We start from the raw sequence: 16,481 nt of genomic DNA on the forward strand, positions 1-16,481 counted from the left end.
CTGATCTAAAGCTACCCTCCCCCCAAGTTAACAGTGCTTATGTCCAAAGGTGTGTGTTTATGGAAGGTTGCCACAAGGGAAATCACTGCTAACAAACAGATAAATACTGTAGCTTCACTCATGTTTGATTAGAGGTACTGAAATCCAGAAGCAGTGCCCAAAATAAGACAGGCTTACAACAAATGAATTGTCACCTCTGTTACCTGTCATCTCCCTACAGTTGATCTTTTCCCTATGGCTGACTTACCATGCCCTGTGCTTAGGGTTGCCACCTCATCCTTTTACACCCTAACACATATTACACAGGTTCTGTGGCTGATTAAGGTGATATTTAAACTCACTTGGTGCCTTATCTGCATTAAATTAGCTCCAGAACCTGTGTAATGCATATGTGTTCAGGTTTAAAGGAATGAGGTGGCAACCCTACCTGTGCTACACTGGGGTTGATTTACTAAAGGGAAAAAGACTGTGCACTTTGCAAAGTGCAGTTGCTCCAGAGCTTAGTAAATGAGCAGAATCATCCAATGACGTGCAAGCAAAAATGCTGTTTTTTTAATTTTCCTTGCACCAGATTGGGTACTCTTTGCAAAGTCAAGCCTTACCTCATTTACTAAGCTCTGGGGCAATTGCACTCACAGAGGGCAGCTGCACTCTGCAAAGTGCACAGTCTATTTGCCTTTAGTAAATCAACCCCACTGTGTCTTTGTTGAGGTAGCCATCTTGGTAGAAACAGGGCTTCCTCAATCAGAGTCTTCAAGCATGGAGAACAGTGAGCAGAACAATTGCAACATTCCCGATTCTTACTCCAAATCTCCTGAGATTAGTATTCAAAAGCAGCAGTGCCTTGGACTTCATACTGCAGATATAAAGTTATATGTTTGCATAAACGGTGCATAAGTGTGCAGCTGCACGACCCGGAGCTTCAGTGACTCCCTGAAGGGACAGAGCAGAGATCCAGTGACTGACACTCATCGGCTCTCTGCTCACTGAAGACCGAAACCTAAACGGTCAGCGTTCTTTCATTGCTCGGTTCTCAGTCTTGGGGTTGGCAGGGGACAGATGCAGCATTGGACCGCTGCTACATCTACCTTGGTGAGTATGATTGTTTGTTTTTTTTTTTGTTTTGCTTTTCTTTTTTTTATAACTCACACTTCTCTTTTAGGACCATATGAATGTTCCACGTCATTACTTAGAAAAAGTACACAGTATTATGTTTGTTGTCCATTTTCTGAAGCTTTCTCACTTCATCAGTCATCCTGATTTTTCCATCACAGATTAAAGTAAATTTAAACCATTGTTTTCCTAGTTTCAGTTTCATCTGATGTTTTCTTTTAGGTTTTAGCTGATTGAAACTTGCTGATATTCCTATAGAGGGAAGCAACAAAACCATGTAGAATGGTCAGATTTCTGAACAGCTTTGGCTTACTCAGAACCTCTTGCCCTTGTCTTCATATAAACACATTTGTGTTCACACTTGGACAACTCTAAACTCAAGATATAATGATAACATGAAGTACTTTAAAAAACATACTATAACTGTGCGAACAATACAGTAAATTTATTTTTACTAGTTATGTCAGCGTTGATATCATTTCTTTTCCCTCCGTTTTAAAATTTTGTAAGGTTGGTAATTCTCTTGAGACACTTCCAGATGCGCAGGCTTCAGCAGTAAGCCAAACAACCCACTATGCATTTTGTAGACAGATGTTTTCAGTCCTGAAATCAGATAAATGCTAGTTGAGTATGTAATGATTTTGGCTTCAGAATAGGCATTGAACCATTGATTTTAGCTTTTCCAGTACTAGCTCCAAATGGAAAATAAACATTAAAAAACACTTAAAACAGAGCCATCTCCTGGGGGAAAATAATCCCAATAATGTGTTCATAAAATGTGTTTTATAAATGATATGCACATACATGTGTAACTTGAGAGTTGAAAGTGATGGATCATTTAAAGTAATATATGCTTAAATAAAGTAATGATAGTGTGATATTTACAAAGCCCTAATGTGTTCTGAAGCAGAGACTTTTTTTTTTTCCGATATATTTTATTGAGCCTGAGGCTCAGTTCTCACTGCTGCGATGTCAGACATTGCATGTGATTCGCAACGCGCTGCTGTGCAAATCACATGCGATGTCTGTGCGATGCGAATTCAGCCATACAGATTGTATGGCTGAATTCACATTGCATTCAGACCAAACTCGTGCAGGATCCTTTTTTGGTCCGCACCAGAATCAGATCGCATGGGTATTCGCACCCATGCGATACGATTCCTGTCCGAATCAACAGTTGGTGTCATTAACTTTGTATTGACAATTCCAGCAGTTTGCATAGTGCAGTGTGAACTGCCGGTGGGAGACAAGCGATGCGGGAACCCGTACTGGATTTGCAGGGTTCCCGCATCACTGCAATGTGAACCGAGCCTTAATGATGCAGACGCTCTTTTAAAGTTCCCGACCCCTTTTTCTTCCTTTTTTTAATTATTTGTGCATGTGGGTTGTTGGACTTCATTGACTATTTGGATTTGACGGTTATACTGTATTTTGGCTCCTGAAATAATTGTTTAAAATGCATAGTGTTGGTGTATAGTAAAAAAATGCCAAAATAAAAAAAGCCAAAACAACCAATAAACCGCGCTCTTTTGACCAGTAAAAACTATAAATGGAAGCGTTTGTCTGCGATGGTGCAAGGTTTACATCCAAATGTGTTTTCTATTTCCTCCCCAGACCGTACTTGTAAAGTATGGAATCTTGTCACCGGACAGGAAATTATGTCACTTGGGGGGCATCCGAATAATGTGGTTTCAGTGAAATACTGTAACTACACAAGCCTGGTATTCACAGTTTCGACATCTTATATTAAGGTGTGGGACATCCGAGATTCTGCAAAATGCATAAAGACACTTACGTAAGTATTGTTCAGAAGTATTGTTTATAGTAGTATTTAAAAAAAAAATATTTTACCTTTCAGTGGTCCGTATCCAGTGTACATTGATCTTATCTGTGAATGCAGGCTAGGCCCAGACTGATAAGTTAATTAAGGCAGTTGCTGCAATGTATAAGAGTGTTTTTTAGTATTTGTGGTGGGGGGATTCTAGCGGGATACATCGCCTCAATAAGAATTTTTTTAATGAAATGGTAAACTTCACAGCACTATACAGCGGTCTTTACTTGTCCACCAATATGTTGCTTAGTTTTATTTTATTTTATAAATTTTTTGTTGCTATGATTAACATTGGTTGTATATAAATTTGGGCATTATTATGTAGCATTTCCCTGATAAACCTCATCTTCTATAATTTGAAAGTGGAGTTCCACCCAAAAGTGGAGTTTTCGCTTATTCGTCTCCCCCGAGTGCTTTCACACTGCTAGCGCCCAAAAAACGCTGGTAAAGCGCAGCTTAGGACCCCTTTCACACTCGGGCGCTGGCAGTGTGAAAGGGCTCGGACCATCGGCGCACCCAGCCCAGTGGCAAAAACACGAAAGCGCTGCAAAGAAGCTGCTTGCAGGACTTTTTTTTGATGCCCTGCCAGCGCAGCGCCCCAGTGTGAAAGCACTCGGGCTTTCACAGTGGGATTGCAGATGAGGCTTCTTTCAGGTGCTTTTTTTAACACCAAAACGCCTGAAAAACGCCCCAGTGTGAAAGGGGTCTAAGTGTTGAAAGTGTGTCATACTCCTGTCATCTACCTGTCATTGGTGGAAAAACAAAAGGACATTGCTGAAGATGAATAGACGTGAACTGTACACGCATGCTATTTTATACATTTTAACTCAGTAGTGAAGTACAACAAAGTCATGCTTATTTCAGACGCAAGTGTGTTGGTCATTTTAACTGGAAAGTTTATGTAACAGGTTGTATGTTATTTGATATAAGGTCTTCAGGTCAAGTTATGGCATGGGATTCATGTGCTGGAAGTCAAAGCAGGACAGTGACCATTCCTCCTGGTGAAAATCAGATTAACCAGATTGCACTTAAGCCAACGGGTACCTTCCTGTATGCAGCAGCTGGAAATGCAGTGAGAATGTGGGATCTGAAAAGGTAATTAATCTTTTAATTCTGAAACTTTGGTGTTGGCTACCTGTAATCATTGGTAAGAGGACACAAAAAGGACAGAATATAATGTAAGAAAAAAAAAGAAGCCATCTATACATATCGTGAACATCTAAATGTACGGTTTTATAAATGCATAATTTACATTTATAGGTATAGTGAAATAATATCTACATATTGGTCAGGGTCCTGAAAATTAGGAATGTGATTTTAAGGTTCAAAATATTATTTTAGAATATATGTAATGTGAGATAAAGAATTAATGTAATTTAGAGATGCTGCTTATTAAAAAAATGTTGCCACTAATTGCTTCATTATAGATGAGCAAGTGATCATTCTATACTGGATAAAACTGAAAATGTACTCCTTAAACTTTTATTTACTGTTCTGTGTTAGCGGTTTCTAGCCAACAAGGGTCAGAATAAAATCCAGCTCTTTCCCTAACAGCAGCCTGTTTCTTCGCCACTCTGCCATTGCCCTTCTATATTTACATCTGATTGAATAGTAGCATGTGGCAAAGTGTTTAGCACTTCCGCCTGGCAGCACAAGGGATCTTGATCAGAACTCGTAACAGCATGAGGGAGCATAGTACATAATTAGGAACACCTGAGGTTAGATTATATGGGCTGGCCAGTGAAAGAGTTTTCAATAGAGCTACTTTGGTGGAGCATGAGACCCCTAAAATAAATAGATGACTGTGAAAAACAACCTGGGACAGGGGCTTTTGAAGGGTACTAGGGGCTAGCCTTCTACCCACTGATTATGGCCCATGGAGGAGACCAGGGATTTTGTCTGCTTCCTCCCGAACAAAGCATGGAAAAGAGCTCAGTTCAGCCTCTAATCCCATGGAGAAAGCAGATTATTCTCTAGTGATGAACGCTGAGAGCAAAGCTTGGATTAGTTCTCTGAATAAAGACAATAAAGCTTCCCTTCTGGAGTGGAAAGGTGTAATATTAGTGTGGGTTAATGGTCACAGGAAATGTGGTGGGCCTTCTGCAGACTGGGTTGGAGAAGCTCCTCCACTTGGGATAGAAATATTTATCAACAATCTTTCTCAAGAAATCTCTGAAGATAAATGAATTCCACTTTTGCAGACTGATGGAACATTGTATAAGTTTTGTCTCATGATGACTTGTCTAGTGGACAGATTACACAAGTGAAATCTGGGTAATGAGATTTGGGTAGCCCTGGGTCTTCTTTGTGGGGAACTGATGCCGAGTTGATTGGGTGGGCACTGACCTGAGTCACCTAGGCTTGTTTAATTAATTAATTAGTTGTGTAATTAGCTTACTGGTAATTAGATCACTGTTAGCTGTTGGCTGTTCCTTAGATGTGCTGATGGAATTACTGTTTACAGTTTGCATTGTTTAGTATAATGTGATCAAGCTCTTACCTGGTTTTGTGTGGTATGTATTCTGTGTGAGTTAACAATAAAGTCAGTTCCAGTTTGCACCCAAGTCATCTAGTTCTTGGGTGGATTGCTCAGCTATAATACCTGGAGTGGAGGAAGCTGTATCTTGGCGGAAGCACCCAGGTGGGGTGCCCGGCAGTTTGTCACAATGATCCTAATTTTAACAGTGGCAGCTCCCTAGATGGATGGGCCTAGACAGGTCCTTGGAGCATCAGTAGTAGCTTTGAGAGAAGGGAGTACCAGTTGGTGGAGTTCAGTTACTTTATTGGTCACAGTGACCTCAAAGAAATACCCAACAAATTAAGAGGGCTTTCTGATCACCCTTCATCAGGATATTAAAGCTGAATAGAGATAACTCAGATCAGATCAGGTTATGTTTAAAAAAAATAATTGTCTATTTGTGGAGAGGCTCGCTCAGATCACCAGTCTTAACAGGCCCTTGAGGGAGAACAGACACTACAGCAGGTTGAATTTTATTGTCTTCTGCACTTTAAAACCAGCAGGAGCAAAGTGCTGTTCCTAAAACACCAGGTTACTGGATCTGGGTATAAAACTAAAGCATAGGATGAAAAAACATGTTAATTGTATGCATTTCATACCATCATTTTTATTATGTCTGTACAGTATAGTTTTTAAATGAAGGTAGCTTTGAATTTTGTTATTTTCAATGTAGGTCTAGATATAAACACTGCTCTGTAGCGATGCCTAATAAATATCTACAGGAAGCAGAAGCAATTGAGTGCTGTCCGATACTTTTTTTTTTTTTCCATTAATAATTTTTCAAAATACGTTACATACTGTGTCCTATGCTCCCAGGCACTGAAGGGTTCAAAACTAAGCTCATGGCTGAACTTCTAAATGTGTATATTTTTTCTAGGATCTGCTTGTACTGTTCCTTTTTAAAACGCTGTTTTTCACTTTTTTAAGGTTTCAGTCTACGGGAAAGTTAACAGGACATCTTGGGCCGGTCATGTGTTTAACTGTAGATCAGGTTGCCAGTGGCCAAGACTTAATTATCACAGGCTCGAAGGATCATTACATTAAGGTAACTGCTATAATTTTGTGTGCAATGGCATATTTGTGCATGATGTATATCTGAAATATGTGATTTGGTCACCAGCTTCTTTAGAATATTTAGGAATTTAGACAGCTGAAAAGTTATGTTAAGCCACGATTCAGTTAACCACTTCCCGCCCGGCCTATAGCAGATTGACCGCCAGGCGGTTGTTCATTTATCCTGACTGGGCGTCATATGACGTCCAGCAGGATAACATGCCGCCTCGCGCCCATGGGGGCGCGTATCACGGCGAGCGGTTTGTCAGTCTGACACACCGCTAAACCGATCTTGATAAAGCCTCCGGTGGAGGCTCTTTACCACGTGATTAGCCGCGTTCAATCACGGCTGATCATGATGTCAATAGGAAAAGCCGTTGATTGGCTTTTCCTCACTCGCATCTGACAGACACGAGTAGAGGAGAGCCGATTGGCGGCTCTCCTGTGGGGGGGTGGGGGGGTCTGCGCTGATTGCCCACGCTAGACCACCAGAGAAGCCGCCAGGACCACCAGGGAAGGGTGCAACATGTGGATGGCCAGATATCTACCACATGGCCATCTACATGTGCAAATTATGCCAGATCTGTGCCAATCAGTGCCCACAAATGGGCACTGACTGGCATCATTATATATCAGTGATGCCCAGCAATGCCACCAATCAGTGTCATCGGTGCCACCTGTCAGTGCCCACCCATCAGTGCCACCCATAAGTAAACCATCAGTGCCACCTACGAGTGCCCATCAGTGCCACCTCATCAGTGCCCATCAGTGCAGTTTTTTTTATTTGTTGCGCAAAAAATATAAACCATAGAGGTGATCAAATACCACCAAAAGAAAGCTCTATTTGTGGGAACAAAATGATAAATAATTTGTTTGGGTACAGTGTTGCATGACTGCGCAATTGTCATTCAAATTGTGACAGCACTGAAAGCTGAAAATTGGCCTGGGCAGGAAGGTGTTTAAGTGCCTGGTATTGAAGTGGTTAAACTAGACAGACAAATCCTCCCCCTGCCAGGTGTACTCTGAAAGCTGTCTGCGCCAGCTATCAGAATACCCACCCTACATCTGATTGCCGCACAGCACTGGCATCCAATCAATTGTACAACAGGCTCTAATCACAGTTGATTATAATCGACTTTTGTACAAAGTTGTGGTGCCAGCATGCCCATACAACTAGTCAGCTTTTGGCCAAGCCAGCAGAAATCGACCAAAATTCAAGCAGTGTATGGCCAGCGTTTGGTAAAAAGAACCATGATTTAATGCCCTGCATTTATAACTGACAACATCCTCCAGTGGACAGTTCAACACTATCCCTCCATTTATGATTATTATGGTTACCCATGTGATTAGTGACCATATGTAATAAGAAAAGAATTTCTGCTTTCTTAGCTGTCTCTTCCAGACTGCCTATTTAGCAGTGAAAGATGAGGTTATCTTTGTTCTCCCCTTCTGTGATCAACAGCTGATGCAAAGCAATAGAGCCCTGATTGGTTTACAGTGCCACTCCCCCTTCCAGCCTGAGTATTGCTGTTTAAAGTCTGATATCAGCAGAAGTTAAAGTGAAACTGCTAGTTGTATGTAAAAAAAGAAATTCGTTCCACAGACTTTAGTTTTATCTGTTACTTGTTTGTAGTTACTAGTTAACTGAAAAAGTATACTTTCTGTCAGAGCAGGAATTTTGTGGGGTGTGTATATTAATGCACAGCAGAACAGGTCTGATAGATTGGCCAGTGGAACAGCTGGTATTTGCAGATATCTGCTGTTTTGGGAGACCCTGTTCATGGCTTTATTTGTATTCATGCAGGGTTGTCTGTTGCTCTCTACTATATGTCTATTTTATAATTTCTTCTATTTAATTTTACACAGATGTTTGATATTAGTGAAGGTGCTCTTGGCGCCATAAGCCCTACACATTGTTTTGAACCACCCCATTATGATGGTATTGAAGCAGTGGTCATCAGCGGAGACAACCTTTTCAGTGGGTCCAGGGACAATGGATTAAAAAAATGGGACCTTTCCCGGAAAGACCTCCTTTATGTATGTTTGCTAGTTTTAAACATTTGGACCTTTTTTAATGTTCTGACAATTTCCATTGCTGTAAGTTGAGCTTTATTTTTTTTTCTTTTCCTTCCCTCCAGCAAGTTCCAAATGCCCACAAAGATTGGGTGTGTGCTCTTGGAATCGTGCCCAGTTGCCCTGTTCTTCTCAGTGGCTGTCGGGGAGGCATCCTGAAACTTTGGAATATAGATACTTTTATGCCTATCGGAGAGGTCAAGGGTCATGATAGTCCCATAAATGCAATCTGCACCAACTCAACACACATATTTACTGCGTCAGAGTAAGGATTTTCATATAATTTTTCCATTAAAGTGGAACTCCGGTCATTTTTTCATGTTTCATTCAATTGAACCTTCTGCCCTTGCTGTGTAATCATTGGAAATCAAAACTATAATTTTGGTGGAAGTAAATGCCTTATTCTCTGTACTTCCTCTTTCATTGCTGAAAAAACACTTGATGTTTGATGCTGTTTCCTGCATTGCAATGACTCCTGGGAGAGAAACGTCAGATCTCCCAGCAGTACTCATTTCTTCTTATCTGTTCATTCATTGAGAGGTAGCTGGCAGATGAGGGGGGCGGGGAGATGCAGGATAGCTGAATACAATTGAGCATGGCTACAGGGCTGGAGGGGTTCGGATGAGGGCGGGGATAGGAGGAGACTGAAAAGATCCATGTGCTTTCCCAGAGAAGTAGAATTATGTCTAGTGTAGTGAAAGGAAGATTGCTCTCTCTCTTTTATGTGTATATTTCAGCCCTGTACACTTATTACACCCCCTGGCCAGTCTGCACAATCTTCCCTGGATAAGTTCACATTCCTTATCTCATCTGCATAGGAGATTATTTCTCTGTGCTTCAGCCCTGCTGCAGGCAGCTCTCTGTAGTTCCCAGAGGATTTGTGTGTGTGAAAAGATCATGGTACAGGACTCGGCTGCAGCTAAGGCTTGTCTACTCAGTGTTTGCAGTTTGGACGAGAAATACAGTAAATCATGTAAAATAGAAAATACTTTTGTTTGCTGCTTTCCTGTTTGAACAAGCATAGTATGTACACTTTCCTCTGTGTTCCATGCTGTTAATACTTTGCAATAACAGGGCATGAACTTCCACAGAAGTTGCCATTCCTATGGCAACTTATAGACAACAATGTGCGCCACAGTTTTCTTACTGCACAGACTGGGAAGTGCATATTGAGTAGCCAGCAGCACAGAAATTCTGGAAGTGAACAGGCAGCAGCTTCAGCTGGCCACAGTTAAAATGGTTGTACCCAGACTCAGTGGAGGGAGATTTCTGCAGCATATACGGCAAGTACAGAATCACAGTATATATAAAATAATATGCAAAGTGGTTAGAGGGAAGCTTCAGAATGGCAAAGATGTTTTTATTTCAAATTATGTGAACAGACTGCAGTTTCTCTTTAACAATCTTTTTCAGAATTTAAATGTATATTGTTTTTTTTGCCAGTACTGTTATTAGCTTCATTCTGTTTAACCACTCCCACACCTTTTAACCACCTATGGGCCAGAACAACTTTTACATTTCTGCTGTGGACCTGTTTATTCAGCAATAACTTTGTCATTACTACAGATAACAAGGTTATACATACAGTATGTTGTTTTTATAATGACAAACAAGGCTTTGTTTTCATTAGATTGTCTTGCAACAATGATTTTTTCCCCCAATTACTTAGACAATAAAATGCAATGAAAGTAAACAAACTGCATTTTTTCGAGCAGTGTTAGTGTAAAAAGAATTAGTGTTACTGGACATAAAATGTGCACATTTTATTCTGTATCTTGTCCTGTTTAAAATGACTAAAATTATGATTCTGATGCAAAGCATTGCAAAGCTATTTACAAATGAAATAGTGTTTTTTTTTTTTTTTCATTTAAATTTTGTGCTTTTTTTAAATGGGACATGTGTAAATATATGTTAAATATATAAACCTATTCACAAACAAGTTTAAACAAAAACAAAGTTTAAATATTAACCCTTTCGCCTCTGGGTGCGTACGTCGTAAGGACCTGACAGTGGAAGGTATTACACACAAATCCGGTGGCTGCAGCCACCGGGATTGTGTGTGAAACTGATAGGCAGACTCCTGCCTACCAGTTGAGTGCATTTGTGCGGCGGTGCTGCCGCCCGATTGCTCTCACACACCCCCGATACCGGCATCACCCCCCCCCTGCCGATGCTTACTGGGCTCTGCTTGCCCATCTGCGGGCCCAGGAACTCCATGGTGGATGCTGAAGGGGAAAGAGAAGAGTGGACACATGTCCACTCTCCTCCCCTTCTTTTTGTGACCCAGAAAGCAACATCTCTGACGTCACTTCCGGGTCAAGCTCTCCATGTCCCCGGCTAGCTCAGCCGGGAAATAATGTTTTGCAATGCTATCTGCATTGCAAAATATTTAGTGGAGCACAGGGGAGACATGCAGGGTCTTTTAAAAAAAAAAGTTAAGTAGTAAAAATTTTTTTTTTTTTTTTTTGCAACACCAAGCACATAAAATCCCTCCCCCAAAAAATGTTGAGGCCCCCCACATACACCCACGCATGAACATAAACGCATGCGTCGGGAAGCCTACATGTGAAAATGATTGTGATACACATGGTGAGAGAGAGAAATAATTCTAACACAAAACCTCCTCCCTAATACTAAACTGATACCTATAGGGGACTTTTGAAGTGTCACCTATAGAAAATATGGGGTACTAAAGTTTGACGCCATTTCACCACAAAAATATGGGTAATTTTATTGCATTTGCTTGCAGTAAAATCCACGTTAATGTGTTTTTTACTGAAAGTTTGCGTTTCCTAGACCTTTTGCGATAATATAGTTTGACATTAAAAATTCAAACTACCGCTATTTTATTCTCTAGAGTGTCTGCTTTCAGAAAATATATACTGTTTGTGGGTTTTGTCTAATCTTCAGGCCTACAATGATTTTTCTTAAACATGTGCAAAAATGGCTCTGGCAGCGAAAGGGTTAATAGTTGATAAAAAAACAAAAAAAAACCAAAAAATCAGCAGGAAAATAGTTGAAGAGAGGAGATGAAGTAGGTAATAAGGGCTGATTAGAATAAAATGAGGGTCAATAAGGGGTTAAACGGAGGAATTTTTTATTGGACAGATTGGCACCTGCTGCTGTCAGTCAAATCCAATGACACGGGAGGCGGTGCCAAGTCCTGCTGTCTGTGTCAATGGATGCAGCAGCTGGACTTGGGAGCACACCCTCATGCGTGCCCCCTTGAAAAGTGGGTCTCCGAGGGGGTACTGGATGCGGGGAGGAGCCAGGAGCGCCGCTGGGGGACCCCAGAAGAGGGGGATCGGGGCCACTCTGTGCAAACCCTTTCACAGAGGTAAGTATAACTTGTTATTTAAAAAAAAAAAAAAAAAAACCTTTACAACCCCTTTTTACTGATGACATCTGCAGATCTGAGTGAATCCCTTTGATCTGCAGAAGAATGACCAGAAAGATACAAATGTAACAATGTTACATTTGTATCTTTGTATAAGTTCTTATACAGTGTTGTTTATAAACACTGATTCAGACTACTTTTTTGATAGCTAGAGCAACGTCTTTGATTAATTACGGTATACTTGGAAGGGGGGTCCCAGAAGCAGGGTAGAGAGACTGGACGTGCTACACAAGTCCTGTGTACAATGATGTTTAGCATGCCCAAAGTCTGCAACTAGCTGCATTTCTTTATTTTAATTTCTGGTTTAGATTGCATTTTTAGGCCAGTGATCTACAACTATAGTTATACCAAATAAAAATTATACAGTACAGTCCAAGTTTTTTTTCTTTTTACAGAGTCAAATAACATGTGAATCAAAATATTAAATCGCATTTGTGTTTTATGAAAAAGGTGGCAGGAGCTTCCACATTGTACTTCAACGAGCAATAAAAGTATATCTAAAACCATTTTTTGGTGAATAATTTGTGTCCTCTTGAAGAGATTTCCTTCCCCTTCCTTTCCCGAAAACACAGAAGGAAATAAGGGAAAAATCATCTACTAGACAGTTGACACCAGAACAGATGTGCCCTTTGAAAGATTTCCCTCACCGCTTGTTCTGGAGACAGCTATAAATGTTTGGATGTCCCATCACTTCCTGTGTGACACAAATAATGAGGGGGCATTTCCCCAGCAAGGACAGAACAGTGGAAACCTGCAGGACACTGAAAAAAATGTTTTGGCTTCAAATATAGTTTAGATATTGTTAGGTATGTTGAAATAATGTTTAGGGTAATAGTATTAAGAAATGTTATTGCCTCTGTATAAATCATTATAATTTAAAATCTGTGGCCTAATTCACCTCATATCAACAAGGGATGAGCAAACCACTAAATATTTAATTCACCCATTATAAAATAAAGTGGGATACAGATACCTAGCCAATTGTGCTTTAAAGTGTTTGTAAACCTAAAAAAAAAAAAACTACCAAGATCCCGTTACTTTAAGGAATGAATAACAGCAGAGTGCTTGTGCTGTTCAATTCCTCTCTGCCTAACTGGTAATAAACCTGGTTGATCTTGCCAGTTCCTGAGTCCCTCTGCCTCTGCTGACCACAATAATCATGGCTGCTGAGCCCTGACTACCTTGGTCAGGTTACATGTCTCCATCACCTGCAGCCCTTGTCTCTCTCCTCTGACAGTCTCTACCCCCTCCCTCCCTGTCCACATGAGAGCGTTTCCTCTCCGCCCCTCCACCCTCTATTCCGCTGCATAATGCAGCACATTTCAATGTATTTATTGCAGATACAGTATGCAGCCATTACCAAAACTGTAAGTGTTTGATAGAAATGAAAGGCTAAATACCATTTCTGACACCGCAGCTGTGCGGTCACTTGATCCCTCTGTGCTGACCGGCCTAGATCTATGGAGAGACGCAGAAGACGGTGGAGATTCCCCTCTGTTGGCCAGCTGATTTTACAGGGGAATCTCGGCTCCTCCCCATAGATCGGAGTCAGCCAGCACAAGGAGGATCACGTGACCGCACAGCTGTGGTGTCAGAAATGGTATTTAGCCTTTTCATTTCTAACAAACACCGTTTTGGTAATGGCTGTATATCTGCATTAAATACATGTAAAGTCACTTTAGTGACTCTACAAACACTTTAATGCCTGTGTTTTCCATATAGTGTGTGAGGGTTATTTTTTTCCTTTTGATAAATTGCAGGAAAATTACAAATTTTGTCTTTCAAAATGACAGCTGAACAGCATAAGGTTTTGGGTGCACGTTTACAGTAAGGCACAAGCAAATGAGGCCCAGCCATCCATAAATTGCCCTTTAGTACAGTTTATTCAAACTTGACCATACTCAGCATGAGCAAAGCTGACTATTACACCGCAAGTGTTCTCCTTACTTTATGCCAATGTAAGCTGTATGTAACATCAATGCAGCTTTTCTACACTTCTCCTCAGCCCAAAATGTCATCACTATTGTTATTATGGCCATTAACATTACGTTTTCTTTATTGTAACCATTAGCCTCATGATTTGTATTTCTCATTTTATGTTCTTTGCAGCGACCAAACGGTGAGGATCTGGAAAGCTCATGGCTCACTGGACGGGCAGATATCTGATGCTGGGGACACGAGTGAAGAGGTTGCCAGCAATTGAACTGGAAGTATCAACATGAAGTCTTAAGGAGAAACTGTGACAAACTGTTTACCATTAGATTTATCTGGGCATTTGTTAAATTATAACTGCGACATATAGTATACTGGAACTAATTGGAAATTGTGATCAACTGTACTGTTACTGTATTCTTAACAGCGGTAGGCTACTTACCAAGTTTTGCACACGCATATAACAATCCTGCTGTTCTATAACCTAAACAATTGAATTTCACTCCCTGACTGAAAACATGGTTTGTTGTGTTTTAGTCATGGGTGAAAATGGTACAAAGCTGTTTCTGTGTAACTTTAAGTGGCTCTGCTGTATTATGAGGTTAAGGTATGCAAGCAAATATAACACACAGGGTTTACTTGAAGTACTTTTGTAGTATCCGCTATCACATATACAAACTGTGTGCCTGTAGGTCTTATGTATAAAAACTGCCAAGACAAGGGGTAGACACTTGTTGGTATTGATGAACAAAAACTCCCATGATGATTTTTGGTAAAACAGAAAATCAGCATGCAGATTTTTCCAGCAGTACCTGATGTATTACAAGTGTTCACTCCTTGTCATTAAAGCTTTGGTGTTGAATACCTTACTTTATACTTGACCAAAGTTCAGCTTTTCAGCAAGTCCTTGTGCTCAGGATTTTATGTGCAGTAACTGTTTAAAGATTACACATTTCTTCTTTCCTCAAACAGTTAACCATTTATGTGGCTGGAAGGCAAAGCTGTGTTGTATGATGTATGCGTGTGTCCTACTGTTAAAACTTAAATGCTTTAAATTATTTTTGTTTACTAGTTTTTTTTCCATAAAATACATTTTTCTTACAGCTCTATCAGTTGCATACATTTTGCTTTCTTCTAATTTAAAATGCTGCTAAATATATTTTGAATACAGTTTTTTTTGTTTATTTGAGAGTTTGAATCTTTTCTGTGGTAGAAAATGTTGTATATAATTTTGGATGTAAAAAGATCTTCAGCTCCTGCTTTTGATTTTAAAAATGCTGTGTGAATCGGAAAAAACATGCTTTTTCTTAATCTTATTTTGTAAATTTGAAACCTGCAAATTTAATATAGGTTTAATATTTGTGCATATTTTGTTTGTAGATTGAGATAACTTGTGACCTTTATCTAAGCTAATGCATGAATAAATACATGCAAACTGTGACTTTGTGGTTGTTTGATTATGGGAAGCAGTCTATGAAGTGCATATGCTTTTTTGTCCTAGAATGTCACATAGATGATATAGTTGCACTGGTCATCTCTAAAAGCCAGCCATAGACAAAACAGAGGAATGCAGGCTCAGTATGACAACTGCCCTCCAGTCGATGTCTTGGTCAGAACTTCCATTATCATATGAGGGGTGTTAAAGTCAAACTGGGACTTTTAATTTTACAGGTATAAAAAGGGATGCTACCACACGAAGTAGTAAGTGGCAAGTGTGTCCTATTACTGGTAAGCGACGCGCATGTCGCAGGCCAGTCCAGAGGTCGTTGATCAAGATGGTAGACAACAGTGTTATTGTGTGCATGGAACAGCTCCTCCACAAACTCGCCACCACCAAAAAATTGATGGCAAGTGTTTTCTGGGATAAATGTGGCGTTATTCATGTGGTGCCACTATCAACAGGGAATATTACTGTCCTGTTTTGAGTGGTGTGCATATGCAATAAGGCCTGATGTGATTACTAAGGGCATCCTGTTTCTCCAGGACAACGCACAAGCTCATACTGCTCACCGCACTACATGCACATTACATCAACTCGGCTGGGAGGTATTGCCACATCCTCCTTACAGCCGATAACTCACTCCAAGTGATTACCACTTGTTTGGAACCCTAAAAGAGCTCTTTGGGGGGGGGGGGGTGTCAGCACTGATGACGAAGTGAGGTAAAGTGGCCTAGGATGGTTCAGACTGACAAGTCTTTCTATGCCAAAGCTTTCCAGGCATTAGTTAAATGCTGGCATAAGTGTATAAATGTAGCAGGGGAGTATGTTGAAAAATAAATGCAGTTTCCACTCCTTGAAATTTGTTCTTTTATTATATAAACTCAAAAGGTCCTGGTTTAACGTGAACGTCCCTTGTATATGCTCCACCTAGCTAAACAGCAGCCAGATTGGGTAATGCTGAAGTTTATATAGCTGGCCCCAGAGCTTGGCAGCTGAGCATTCTCGGGGAAAGAAGCCTTTCTCTTTTCAGCAGATCCCAATTACTTCAATAGCACAGTGTGAATGACCGTTTTGAGGCTGTGTTTGAACTTCACATTGTGTTGTTTCTCTGGTATCATTTGCA

The 16,481-nt window shown here is 40.5% G+C and overlaps 1 protein-coding gene across 7 annotated transcripts in view; it reads left to right on the forward strand.

Moving 5' to 3' along the window:
• KIF21A (kinesin family member 21A) overlaps positions 1–15,358 on the forward strand; it is a 279,203-nt gene extending 263,845 nt beyond the window's left edge. For all 7 annotated transcript variants that reach the window (XM_073619687.1, XM_073619690.1, XM_073619692.1 and 4 more), the window contains 6 exons: positions 2,728–2,908; positions 3,875–4,039; positions 6,390–6,507; positions 8,382–8,552; positions 8,654–8,853; positions 14,095–15,358. In XM_073619687.1, coding sequence (XP_073475788.1) covers positions 2,728–2,908; positions 3,875–4,039; positions 6,390–6,507; positions 8,382–8,552; positions 8,654–8,853; positions 14,095–14,188 — 929 coding nt within the window. In that variant the 3' untranslated portion in view covers positions 14,189–15,358. The remainder of the gene's footprint in view (positions 1–2,727; positions 2,909–3,874; positions 4,040–6,389; positions 6,508–8,381; positions 8,553–8,653; positions 8,854–14,094) is intronic.
• Positions 15,359–16,481: the final 1,123 nt, after the last annotated feature.

The sequence above is a fragment of the Aquarana catesbeiana genome, linkage group LG03 (assembly GCF_042186555.1).
Source record: "Aquarana catesbeiana isolate 2022-GZ linkage group LG03, ASM4218655v1, whole genome shotgun sequence".
NCBI lineage: Eukaryota > Metazoa > Chordata > Amphibia > Anura > Ranidae > Aquarana > Aquarana catesbeiana.